General features: G+C 40.7%; 1 protein-coding gene across 1 annotated transcript in view; it reads right to left on the reverse strand.

The window, feature by feature from the left end:
• Positions 1 to 14,343, reverse strand: part of NUP210L (nucleoporin 210 like) — a 67,135-nt gene that overhangs the window by 48,120 nt on the left and 4,672 nt on the right. Inside the window, exons 4-5 of the mRNA XM_077764042.1 lie at positions 3,523 to 3,660; positions 2,689 to 2,844 (exon numbers count right to left, since the gene is read on the reverse strand). Of these exons, the coding sequence (XP_077620168.1) occupies positions 2,689 to 2,844; positions 3,523 to 3,660 (294 nt within the window). The remainder of the gene's footprint in view (positions 1 to 2,688; positions 2,845 to 3,522; positions 3,661 to 14,343) is intronic.

A 14,343-nucleotide genomic window follows, 5' to 3' on the forward strand; every position in this document is an offset into this window, starting at 1 on the left:
CCTTAAATATTTAAATACATACATAAACACATATGTATGTTTTGTATACAAAACTATGTATCTTACACTGTGTGTATGTTGGGGGGTGAGGGTTAATCATGTCACTCATTTAATTCCTTCATCAACTGATTTCTCTAAAGCATCTAACACCATACAGCAGGAATCTGGCAAATGATGGACAGTGTCCAATTTTCTTAGTTTTTGTAAGCTAAGAATGGTTTTTACATCTTTAAAAGGTTTTAAAATAAACAACGACAAAGAAGAATATGAGAACATACACGTGGTCTGCAAACGCCAACACAGTTACTACCTGGCCCTTTACAGAAAAAGTTTGCTGACCTCAGATACAGAGACTTCCTCCTCTTCTGGGTATCTTTTAAAAAATATCTTTTGTCTTTGGTACAGATTGAATGTTTGTGTCCCCCCTCAAATTCCTATGTTGAAATCCTAATTCCCCAAAGTGATGATGTTAGGAGGTGAGAACTTTGGGAGGTGATCAGGTCATGATGAAATTAGTGCTTTTATCAAAGAGACCCCGCAGAAGCCCCTAGCCTCCTACCATGTGAGAACATAGCAAAAAGCCTTCTAAGAATCTGGAATTTTCCCTCACCAGACACCGAATCTGCTGGTGCTGTGATTCTGGACTTCCCAGCCTCCAAATGGTGAGGAATAAGTTTCTGTTGTTCATACACCACCCAGTCTACAGTGTTTTGTAGCACAAAGGGACTATTTTTTCTGTCACTTTCCTTGCTCCTTCTGCTAGTTCATCTCATTCTGCCTACATCCCTTAAATGACACATATTACTCAGAGTCCATCTTCTCTTCCAACTATATGCTCTTCCTGGGAAATCTTACCCAGTTCCAAAACTTCAATGACCAACCATATGCTGATAATTCTCAATGTTTATTTCTGTCCTAATCTTTCAGTTGTACTTCAGAACCCTATTTCCAATAACAAACATTCACCCACACGCTCCACAGGTGAATCACACTAAATGTATTCAAAACTGAATCCATCATCTTCCTCTTTTTCTTTTTCCTTTTCTTGCATTTTATATTCACCCAGCTGCCAAAGCTAGAAACCTTTGTGTCTTTAAATCTTTCAGTCTTCCCCACCCCACTGGGCATCAAATCTGACTAAATCTACCTCCAAAACAACCCTCCATTTCCCCCCTTTTCTATATTATCAATACCATATTACTAGGTCAGGCTTAACTGGACACTTTTGCCTTCCTTTCTCCCTTCAATCAATTCTAAACTACTAGTATACACCACTAGCAACTATCTTCCATTCCTTTTTTTAATTATACTTGTTGACAGACAAAAAATAATCAGATATTTTCTAAACACAAGCTCTACCATATTATTGACATTAAAACATGGGATGGCTCTCCACCGTCTACTGTGGAGATCAGCAAATATTTTCTAGAAAAAGCTACACAGCAAATATTTTAGGCCTTAGGGGAGCACACGGTTTCTGTAGCAACCCCAAACTCTGCAGTTGTGGCTTGAAAGCAGCAATACATAAATGAAAGAAGATGGCTGTATTCTGATAAAACTTTATCAAAAAATCAACAGGTTGAGTTTGATTCTTAGGCCTCAGTTTGGCTTGATCTTTCAAAGTCTTGTTCAAATTTTCATCTCTTCATGACAGTCTGTGAATAGTCACATCTACAAGGATTTCTCTTTTATATATTAATAATATTTTTAGTACACAATTCAAGTAGCTCTCAATCATATACTGCTTTAAAATAACTCATATAATTTCCATAAATGTTCTTTAACTTCATGTGACTAGATCTCCCAAATGGAATTTAGATTCTTTAAAGTAGGGACGGTATGGTATGTTTCTTTGAATGTCCTATGATATCTGGTATGGTGTTAAGTGCCTTAAGGGTACTTAGGAAATGTTCCCTGAATGATAAAATGCTAAGTCTTTCAGGGGACAACATACATTAATATATATCAAAAGTAAAGAAAAAACAAGAATGTGATTATATAATATAGTAAAAAGAAATTTTTAGTTAAGACAAATATGAGACCAGAAATAAAGTTACTATGAAGGTCATGTGATAATAATAACAAAATAGAGTAACAAAAATAAATGATATTAATTAAGTATTGAATATATTCTAAGCACTGAAGTAAACTTTATCTCATTTAATCCTGACAATAACCCTTTGAAGTAGATAGTATCGCTATCTCCATTTGAGAGATAAGGAAACAAGAAAACCCATTCAGTAGCTGGCTATGAAGTGAAGCAGGATTCAACCAAAGCCCAGGAATATTTAAGGAATACGTACTTCCAGACTGAATTTGAGCCTCATTTTCAAATACCCAATTTGGACTAGAAAGATTTCTAAACATGTTCTGTACTTGGGGCGCCTGGGTGGCTCAGTCAGTTAAGTGTCCAACTTCGGCTCAGGTCATGATCTCATGGTTCGTGGGTTTGAGCCCCACGTCAGGCTCTGTGCTGACAGCTTGGAGCCTGGAGCTGCTTCAGATCCTGTGTCTCCCTCTCTCTCTGCCCCTCCCCTGCTCATGTTCTCTCTCTCTCAAATATAAATAAACATTAAGAATACACCACCACATTCTGTACTTAAATGTATTATTTTTGTTTGTTCTGTACTTAAATTTAGATAGCAATGTCTCAGGGGTGATAATAAGGGTCTTTGGAGAGTTACTCACCTTGATTTCTCCGTATCGAAAGGGATTTTGTACATCTCGGGCCAGAATGGTACCGCTCCCCCTGGCCTGGCCTGCAGTCACCAGTCCTTTAGTTGTCACCATGGCCACTGTTTCATTAGAAGAGAGCCAAGTGAAGTTGCCACTGCCACCCTCTACCTGCGAAAAAATACAACCGTATTTATATTTAACTGCCAAAGAAACAAAAGGGAATTTAAGCAAAGATGTAAAACCTAGTGAAATAAAGTTTAAGAAATAATAAAACTACATAAGAAATTATTTCTGGGGGCACCTGGGTGGCTCAGTCAGTTAAGTGTCCAACTTGGGCTCAGGTCATGATCTCACAGTGCGTGAGTTCAAGCCCCACATTGGTCCCTGTGCTCACAGCTCAAAGCCTACACCCTACTGCAGATTCTGTGTCTGCCTCTCTCTTTGCCCCTCCCCTGCTAAAAAATAAATAAACATTAAAAAAATAAATTATTTCCGGATGCATTAAGCAGCTCTGATGCTATAGTAAAGTAGCTACATGGGCACGGGAGATGCTAAGCAGAGGTAATGTAATGTCAGTATCACAAAATGTCAGAAAAGGCAACAAGGGAGCTTGACAAACTTTACAAAAGTCACAAGTAATGACTACATGAAAGAGAGACAGAAAGTACAGCATGTCTTATCAGGATGATAGTATTCAAGAACATGACTTGGTTGTCACCAGAAACTGGGTTATGCTATTAGGATTAGGGGGAGAATTTTTTAAACATTAACCAAATTTCAATAAATTAAGCTATCAAAGAAACTGACTTATCTTTTTGTAAATTTTCATATTACCGAACACCATACCTGCACTTTATAACGATATAATATTCCCATAGGATGATGAGGAAATGCCAGAAATTTGGGTGTAAGCTTAATAGGAAAATAAATCTTCACTTCTTGCTGATGTACAATGGGAAATTTTATAAGCTGAATATTTTTATTCTATAAGAAAAAGGGTGCAAAATAGATTTTATAAGGACTTTGTTTACAATCCACATTCATTTTCAAAGTATCAGCAAAACTGTGTGCTAATGAATTACTCAACTAGTTTGTTTTTCTAAAAGAAGTAAATAAATATTCCTATTCATTAAAGAAGCACAGCTATTATAGTCCAATAATAATGAAAGGGCTTTTATCAGACTTAAAATAAGTATCACCGTCAGAGAAAATTGTCAAAATTTCCTGACATAACAAAGTTTTATCAGCATAAGAAGGGATAGCATAGTTTCAGAAAGAAAGACCCTTGAACAACCAACAGTTAAATATGTTAACTATAAAGACAAAGTGATATCCCAAGCCATTAAGAAGAAAAGTAACATTAAAGGTGCTAGGGTAAGGCAATCCCTTCATCATTAAAGAAAGAGCAAGGATGGGGGCGATTTATACAGGTAAAACAGACTGCTGACAATCAACTATCCTGGCTGTTCCCTACAAAGGGAAAAATCAATCAATTTTTTTATCTGTCTGGTTTTTAAAATTAAAAAAAATTTTTTTAATGTTTTATTTATTTCTGAGAGAGAGCGTAACCAGGGATGGTCAGAGAGAGAGGGAAACACAGAATCTGAAGCAGGCTCCAAGCTCTGAGCTAGCTGTCAGCACAGAGCCCGACCCGGGGCTCAAAACCACAGTCTGTGAGATCATGACCTGAGCCGAAGTCGAACGCTTAACCGACTGAGCCACCCACATGCCCCTAAGTCTTTCAGTTGAAAAGAACATTATTCTGCTATAAGATATGGGTGTTCTGGGGGCTAAGGAAGATGGTGGCCAACCCAGATCTAAGAGCTAGGCTTGCCTCCTCCCATGAATACAGCCAGATAACTATCAGATTGTCCTAAACACCCCCAAAACTGACCCGAGGACTGGCAGAACAAACTCCACAACTAGGGGTGGAAGAGAAGCCACGCTGAAGAAGGTAGGAAGTACTAAGACACGGTTTGGGACGGAAACAGATCATGGCCACTGTGGCGGGGAGGGAGCCACAGTTGATCACAAAGAAGGATGAGGGCAGACGTACAGGGAAGTACAGGGAAAAAATGATTCCCCATAGCAACTGGCTAGGAAACTGGAAGGCAAGAGCGGCTGAATTTTCTGAGTTCTTGGAAACTTCAGGGCTTAAGACCTGGAGTTTTTTTTTTATATATATATATATATATATATTTTTTTTTTATTTCTAGGAGAGAGAGAGAGAGACAGCGTGAGCAGGGGAGGGTCAGAGAGAGAGGGAGTCACAGACTGAAACAGGCTCCAGGCCCAGGCNTCCGAGCTGGCAGTCAGCACAGAGCCCGACACGGGGCTCGAACCCACAAACCGCGAGATCATGACCTAAGTGAAAGTCGGACACTTAACCGACTAAGCCAACCAGGCGCCCCTTAAGACCTGGAGTTTTGAAGGTCAATGGGGGAGCTCCTGGGTGGCTCAGTTGGTTGAGCATCCAACTTCAGCTTAGGTCATAATCTCACAGCTGGTGAGTTGCTCTGTGCTGACAGCTCAGAGCCTGGAGCCTGCTTCAGATTCTGTTTCCCTCTCTCTGACCCCTCCCCGACTCATGCTCTGTGTGTGTGTGTGTGTGTGTCTCTCTCTCTCTCTCAAAAATTAAAAACAAACAAAAGGTCACTGGGCATCCCTCCTGGAGGGAAGGCAGAGCAAACAGCCCTGGACACACAGCACGGAAACAGAGATCTGAAGAGTGTCTGGGACACACAGTGGGGGGGTTATGCGCTCTTCTCCACCTGCATCCCAGGGAGGCAGCATTCACAGAGAGACCCCTCCAGGAACAAAGGAACTAGCAGGCCCCGTTTCCCTCCACCATCACCCTGCACCCAGGGCCACCTGCTGGGAACTAGCGAGAGCCCACACTCCTACCTAACTTGCTTACACCCCGCCCGCTTGCGCGCCAGCAGACCCACCGCTCCCCTCCGCTCGCCTCAGTCCCAGCACAGCAGGTTTCCAACCCCAGAAGAGCGCTGCGAACCCCTGCCCACACCGCGTCTCTCAACCAGGGGGGGTTCGGCAAGGCCGGGTTCCGGTGATGGCGGTGGCGACAGACTGCATCGCATAAGCAGACCAGAGCATGTCCAGTTAGAAGTCGCCACACTCAGAAGCTGTGGTTCATCTACACGCTGGAATACTACATGGCGGTGAGAAAGAATGGAATCTGGCCATGTATAGCAACATGGATGGAACTTGAGGGTGTTATGCTGGGCGAAGTGAGTCAGGCAGAGAAGGACAGATATATGTTTGCACGTATGGAAGGATTAGGAGGAACTTAATGGAGGACCATGGGGGAGAAGAAGGGGGAAAATAGTGGGGGAGGGGGGGAGGCAAACCATGAGAGACTCTTGAATNACAATAAACTATTAAAAAAAAAAAGAAGAAGCCGCCACACTCAGGCCAGGGACCAGACACTGCCCACAGCAGGCAGAAAGCCTCTGCAGGTGATGGGCCTGAAGGCTAAAGCCAGGATGCGACAGCAGAGCACACGCAGGCAGTACACGCTGGAGCTGCTCCCGGAAGCGCCGCGACCTGGGCGACAGGGGACCCTACACGGCAGGGCATGACAGGACCTCTTCTTCACATGGCCACTACCTTCAGCAGCGGGAGACGCAGCCGACTCTCAATACACGGAGATGGGCGCAGAGACTTAGACAAAATGGGAAGACAGAGGAATCAGTCCAGTGAGAAAACAGGAAAGATCACGGCCAGAGATCGAGGTGAAACAGAGGGAAGTAACATGCCTGATGGAGAATCAAAGTAATGACCAGGGGCACCTGGGGGGCTCAGTCGGTTAAGCGTCCGACGTTGGCTTAAGTCATGATCTCACGGATGGCAAGTTCGAGCCGAGCCCCGGCTCTTTGCAGACAGCTCAGAGCCTGAAGTCTGCTTTGGATTCAGTATCTCCCCCTCTTTCTCTGCCCCTTCCCTGCTTGCACTCTGTCTCTCCCTCAAAAATAAACATTAAATAAATAAATAAATAAGTGACGATCATAAAGATACTCACTGGACTTGAGAAAAGAGTAGAGGACACCAGTGAGACCATTAATGCAGAGATAAGGAACAACATAGCAGAGATAAAGGGCTCAATGAACAAAATGAGAAACATGCTTGATGGCATGAACAGCAGGCTGGAGGAAGCACAGGAACGAATCCGTGACTTAGAAGACAGTCATGGAAAAGCACTGAAGCAGAACAAAAAGTAGAAAAAAGAATGAATCTCTTCACAAAACGAGAAGAGATTTAGGGAACTCAGTGACTCTACCAAGCATAAAAACATTTGGGGTGCCTGAGTGGCTCAGTCAGGTAAGCGTCTGACTTCAGCTCAGGTCATGATCTTGTGGTCTCTGGGTTCGAGCCCTGCATCAGGCTCTCTGCTGACAGCTCAGAGCCTGGTGCCTGATTCTGATTCTGTGTCTCCCTCACTCTCTGCCTCTCCCCTGCTCGTGCATGCTCTCTCTCTCTCTCTCAAAAATAAACATTAAAAAGAAAAATGTTAAAATATTTGTATTATAGGAGTCCTAGAAGTAGAAGAAAGGAAAGGGGGCAGAGGTTTATTTGAAGAAATAAGAGCTGAAACCTTCCTTCATCTGGGGAAGGAAACAGATATCCAGATCCAGGAGGCACAGAGGACCCCCAACAAAAACAGATCCGCACCAAGACACACTGTAATTAAGGTGGCAGAATAATCTCATAGGCGCCCGGGTGGCTCAAGGCAGTTAAGCGTCTGACTCTTGATTTCAGCTCAGGTCATGATCCCATGGTTCATGAGATTGGGCCCCATGTCTGACTCCATGCTGATAGCACAGAGCATGCTTCAGATTCTCTCTCTCTCTCTCTCCCTCCTTCACCCCCACTTTCACATACACGCTCTCAAAAATAAACATTAAAAAAATTATTAAAGTGGCATCTGGGTGGCTCAGTCAGTTGAGCGTCTGACTTTGGTTCAGGTCATGATCCCCTGGTTTGTAGGTTCAAACTCCATGTTGGGCTCTCTGCTGTCAGCCTAGAGCCCACTTTGGATCCTCTATTCTCTTCTCTTTCTGCTCCTTCCCCACTTGTGGTCTTTCTCTCTCTCTCTCAAAAACAAAAACATTTTTAAAAAAGTATTAAAAAAAGAAAAAATCTTAAAAGCAGCAAGACAAAAGAAGACAGTTACATACAAGAGAAGCCCCGTAAAGCTATCGGTAGATTTTTTTCCAAGCCAGAAGGGAGAAGCATGATCAATGTGCTGAAAGAGAAGAATCTGCAGCCAAGAATACTCTATCCAGCAAGACTATCCATCAGAACAGAAGCAGAGATAAAGAGTTTCCCAGACAAACAGAAACTAAAGAAGTTCATGACCACTAAACCAGCCCTACAAGAAAAACTAAAGAGGACAATATGAATAGTAAGGAGAGACTGTTAGTGAGAGTATATAAAGTAGAAAATACAAAAGAAGTAAAAATGAATATTTCTGTGAAAATTCACTCAAGGAACTCACAAAATAAAAGGATGTAAAATATGATAACATATACCTAAAGAATGAGAAAGGGTTCAAAGTTAAACAATCATCAACTTAATATAGACTGCTTTATGCAGAAATTATATACAAACCTAATGGTAACCACACAACAAAACCACTAATAAGTAAGCAAAGAATGCAAGAAAGAAATCCAAATACATCACTAAAGAAAACCAGCAAATGATGAAAGAGGGAAAGACAAAGATCAGAGAAAATCTTCAGAAACAAGTAACAAAATGGCAATAAATACATATCTACCAATAATGACTTTGTTTTTTAAAAAAAAAATTAATGTTTTATTTGTTTTTTATTTCATTTCATTTATTTTATTTACTTCTGAGAGAGAGAGACCGCGTGAGCAGGGGAGGGTCAGAGAGAGAGGGAGACACAGAATCTTAAACAGGCTCCAGACTCTGAGCTAGCTGTCAGCACAGAGCCCGACGCGGGGCTGGAACCCACGAACTGTGAGATCATGACCTGAGCCAAAGTCAGACACTTAACCAACTGAGCCACCCAGGTGCCCCCCCCAATAATAACTTTGAATGTAAGTGCACTAAATGCTCCAATCAAAGGACACAGAGTTAACAGAACGGGTAAACAACAACAGAAAACAATACCAAACTATACGCTGCCTACAAGAGACTCATTTTGTTTATTTACTCAATATTTTATTTTTAAGTAATCTCTACATCCAACGTGGGGCTTGAACCTACAACCCCAAGATCAACAGTCGCATGTTCTACTGACTGAGCTAGCCAGGTACCCAAAAAGGGACTCAGTCTAGACCTAAAGACACCTGCAGATTGAAAGTGAAGGGACACGGGGCGCCTGGGTGGCTTAGTCGGTTAAGCGTCCGACTTTCATTTAGGTCATGATCTCGCGGTTCGTGGGTTCGAGCCCCGCGTCGGGCTCTGTGCTGACTGCCAGCTCGGAGCCTGGAGCCTGTTTCAGTCTGTGACTCCCTCTCTCTCTGACCCTCCCCTGTTCACGCTCTCTCTCTCCTAGAAATAAAAATAAAACATTAAAAAAAAAAAAAGAAAAAAAAAAGAAAGTGAAGGGACAGATAAATATTTATCATGCAAATGGATATCAAAAGAAAGCTGAAGTAGCAATACAGACTTTAAAACAAAGACTGTAACAAGAGACAAAGAAGAGCACTGTAATAATAAAGGGGACAATCCAACAAGAAAATGTAACAATTGTAAATATTTATGTATCCAACATGGGAGAACCCAAATACATAAAACAATAAGAAACATAAAAGAACTAGTTGGTTATCACTGAATACAATACAGTATACAATAATATTCTATACAATAACAGTAAGGAACTTAAACTCCCGACTTACATCAATGGACAGGTCATCGAAACAGAAAACCCACAAGGAAACAATGGCTTTAAAAGACACACTGGGCTATATGGATTTAACAGATATATTCAGAATATTCCATCCCCAAACAGCAGAATATACATTCTTTTCACGTGTATGTGGAACATACTCCAAAACAGATCACAAAACAAGCATCAACAAGTTCAGAAAGACTGAAGTCATACCATACATCTTTTCTGACTACAATGCTATGAAATCAGAAGTCAACCACAAGAAAAAATCTGGGAATACCACAAATACGTGAAGGTTAAACAGACAATGAATGGGTCACCACGAAATAAAAGAATACAGAAGTACACAAAAACAAATGAAAATAAACCACAAGGATTCAAAACCTTTAGGATGCAGCAAGAGTGGTTCTAAGTTTATAGCAATACAGGCATACCTCAAGAAGCATGAAAAATCTCAAATAAACAATCGAAACTTACACTTAAAGGAGCTAGAAAAAGGACAACAAACAAAACCTAAAGCCAGTAAAGGAAGGAAATAATAAAGATTAGAGCAGAAATAAATGATCTAGAAACTGAAAAACAATTGAACAGACCAATGAAACCAGGAGCTGATTCTTACACTTATCAAAATGAAAAGTGGAAGGACCCAAATAAATAAAGTCACAAATGAGAAAGAAATAACAACCAAACCTACAGAAATAGAAGTATAAGAGAATATTATGAATAACTATATGACAACAGGTTGTACAACCTAGAAGAAATGGATTAAATCCTAGAAACCTATAACCTATGAAAACCAAAACAGGAAGAAATAGAAACATCAAACACACTGTTTACCAGAAATGAAATTGTATCACCAATCAAAAAATTGCCAACAAACAGAAGACCAGGGCCAGATGGATTCAGAGGTGAGTTCTATCAAACATTTAATGAAGAGTTAATACCTATTCTTCTGGGGGCACCTGAGTGGCTCAGTCAGTTAATCGTCCTACTCTTGGTTTCAGCTCAGGTCATGATCTCACAGTTTGTGAGTTCAAGCCCCGGAAGAAGCTCCGTACTGGCAGTGCAAAGCCTGCTTGGAATTCTCTCTCTCCTCCTCTTCCTGCCCCTCCCCCACTAGTTCTCTCTCTAAAATAAACAAACATCGGGGCGCCTGGGGGGCTCAGTCTGTTAAATGTCTGACTTCGGCTCAGGTCAGGATCTCACCACTGTGTCTCTCTCTCTGCACCTCTCCCACTCTCAGACTCTCTCTCTCTCTCTCTCAAAAATGAATAAATGTTAAAAAAAATTTTTTTAAAGCTTTCCTTTGAGATCACAAAGAAAAACTGGCCATTATTACCATGTCTGTTTGGCATTGTACTGGAGATCGTGAATAAGGCAAGAAAAAAAGTAAAAGGTATTATGGTTGGAAAAAGTGGGTATTGGATTAGGACAGGAAAGAAACAAATCTGTCAATAATTGTAGATGATACGATAGAAAACCTAAATGATTCTACAGATTATTAGAATTATTGAGGCACCTAGGTGGCTCAGTTGGTTAAATATCTAACTCTTGGTTTCGGCTCAAGTCATGATCTCAAAGTTTTGTGAGTTCAAGCCTTGTGTCAGGCTCTATGCTATCAACACAGAGCCTGCTTGGGATTCTCTCTCTCCCTCCCTCTCTGCTCCTCCGCTGCTCTCTCTCTCTCTCTCAAAAAAAAAAAAAAAGGGTTCAGAGCCACTTTATTTATTATAGACAAATACTAGAAAAAAACAAAACGTCCTTCAATAGCTGAATGGTTAAAAAACTCTAGTGTATCTATACAATGGAATATAACTCAGCAGTTTTTTTAAATTAAATATTGATACATGCAACAATTTAGATAGATCTTAAGGGCACTATGCTTAGTACATTCAGTTTCTTATCCATCACCATGATCAATTTTAGAACATTTTCATTCACCAAAACCAAACCCTATATCTTAGCTGTCACTCTCCAAGTTCTCCACCCCCTCCCCCAGTCCTAGGGGACCACTCATCTGCTTTCTGTCTCTACAGACTGGCCTACTTGCGAGATTTCACATGAATGGAATCATACATCATGTGGCCTCTGTGTCTATTTTTTTTTACTTAGCATGATGTTTTCAAGAATTATCCCAGTTGAAGCATATATGAGTACTTCTTTTTTTTTTTCTATTGCCAAATATTCCCGTGTGGAATATGGATCTGCCATAATTTATTATCTTCTCCCCAGCTGACCAACATTTGGGCTGTTTCCACTTTCTATCATAAGTAATGCTGCGATGAACATTGATACACAAGCTTTTGAGTCATCATCTTTACATATTTCTTGCATCTATACATAAAAGCAGAACTGCTGGGAGATACAGTAGTTCTATTTTTGCCTTTTGATAACTGCCAGGTGTTTTCCAAAGCAGCTACACCATTTATACACTTACACACATTCTCACCAATAGTGTATAAGGGTTCAAATTTCTCTATATGCTCATTAATACTTGCCATTGTCTGTCCTTTCCATTTTCTTTTTTTTTTTAATTTTTTGGTTCATTTTAGCCAGTGGGTGTGAAGTGATATCTCATGATTTTGATATGAATTTTCCTAATGACTAATTATATTGAACATCTTTTTATGTTTACTGGCCATTTGTACATCTTTTTCGTCCTATGTACTATTTTTACAACTTCCTATAAATCTAAAATTTCAAAATAAACAGTGTAAGTTACTAATGATAACTCTTCCTCCAAAATGGTTATGTGTTCCAATATATTCAATAAAGACTTTCCAAATTTCAGATCATAATAATCCACATATTAATCGCAATGCAGAAAAAGATGAACTATTATCTCTTGACAGGTACTAAGGAAACTAGGAAAACCCAAGGACTATCGCTAGCCTCACGGAATTGAGAGTATAGTAGGTATCAGGGCGCCTGGGGGCTCAGTCGGGTAAGCATCCGACTTCAGCTCAGGTCATTATCTCACGGTTTGTGGGTTTGAGCCGCGCGTCAGGCTCTGGGCTGACAGCTCAGAGCCTGGAGCCTGCTTCGAACTCTGTGTCTCCCTCTCTCTTTGTCTCTCCCCTGCTCACGCTCTGCCTCTGTCTTCCTCCCCCCTCAAAAATAAACATTAAAAACAATTTTAAGTGAAGCTTTATTTAAAAAAGAAAAGAGTATAGTAGGTGTCAATTACAATTTCCACACCAAATATGAACTTGATAAACAGCAGGGTTAGGCAAAAATATAAAAAATAAAAACAATTTTTAAAGGAGTAAGGGTGTGGGGCACCTGTGTGACTCAGTGGGATAAGAATCCAGCTTTGGCTCAGGTCATGATCTCCTGGTTTGTGAGTTTGAGCCCCATGTCAGGCTCTGTGCTGAGAGCCTGGAGCCTGCTTCAGATTCTGTGTATGCCTCTCTCTGCCCCTCCCCCACTCGCATTTTTCCTCTCTCTCTAAAAAATAAACATTAAAAAATAAATCAAAATAAAAAGGGTGAGCTCTGATTTTAAAACATTATGTTTTAAAAAGCAGGATTTTGGGGATTGAAGAATGATTCCAGAATAGTGTCAAATGGCCAGAAATGTCGTAACAATGTACAAAAAAAAATCACTGTGTATTAAATATTGTTGAAAAAATTGAGGGGGTGCCTGGCTGGCTCAGTTGGTAGGGTATGTCATCCTTGATACCTCAGGTCATGAGTTCAAGCCCTACACTGGGTGTAGAGATTACATAAAAAAAAAAAAAGAGGAGCACCTGGGTGGCTCAGTTAAGTGTCTGACTTCAGCTCAAGTCATGATCCGATGGTTCCTGAGTTAGAGCCCTGCATTGGGCTCTGCACAGTACAGAGTCTGCTTAGGATTCTCTCTCTCTCCTTTGCTCTCTCTGCTCTTCCCTCTCAAAATAAATAAACTTTAAAAAAAAAAAAAGGAAAACTGTTAAAGAAATATTGTTGAAAAAACTGGACATATTTTACTAATGAATGTAAACCTATACTTGATATAAGTAACCCAAACACCATTTAACAAATACTTATTTCTGCCAACTATACGTTTAGTCGCTCTGTTAGATGTTTGGGCAATAGATGTGAACAAAGTAAGCATAATCATTGCCCTCAAAGTTTATAATCTGATAAAAAGGAGCAAATAATAACAGTAAAATGTGATGAATATTATGACCTGTGAAGTTTGGGGAGTTCTGAAAATATATGAAAGTGGAAAACAAGCCTGAAGAAGTAATGTTTCACACTGAGTAGACAAAGTATCATAGACAAATCATATTTGTTTATAATAATGAAAATAAACAAATGGAAATTAAGCTTAGAGGCAAAAAGGAAGAACGCATTTTCTAGAAACTGAAAGTTCAGTGTGGCTGAAACACAACAGAGGGAGAGGGACAGGACCTGCAGCTGGAAAAGCTGTCAGAGGCCAATCATTCAGGTAGAGTCACAAAGCAAATGGCCACAGTATTTTTTTTAATGTTTATTTATTTTTGAGAGAGAGAGAGCACACAAGCAGGGGAGGGTCAGAGAGAGCGGGAGACACAGAATGTGAAACAGGCTCCAGGCTCTGAGCTGTCAGCACAGAGCCCGACGCAGAGCTTGAAGACCTGAGCTGAAGCTGGACCCTTAACTGACTGAGCCCCCCAGGTGCCTCTAGACAGGCTTACTAAGCTGAATATGAAATAATAGTGAGTAGCAGGAAACAGCAGAATTAAAAGTGTAGTCTAAATGGTGTGGCCACTGTCTGTCCCAGCTAATCACTGTCAGATTCTCCCTCTTTCTCTTTTTTTTGGAGAG

Source organism: Crocuta crocuta, unplaced genomic scaffold (genome assembly GCF_008692635.1).
Source record: "Crocuta crocuta isolate KB4526 unplaced genomic scaffold, BGI_CrCroc_1.0 scaffold528, whole genome shotgun sequence".
NCBI lineage: Eukaryota > Metazoa > Chordata > Mammalia > Carnivora > Hyaenidae > Crocuta > Crocuta crocuta.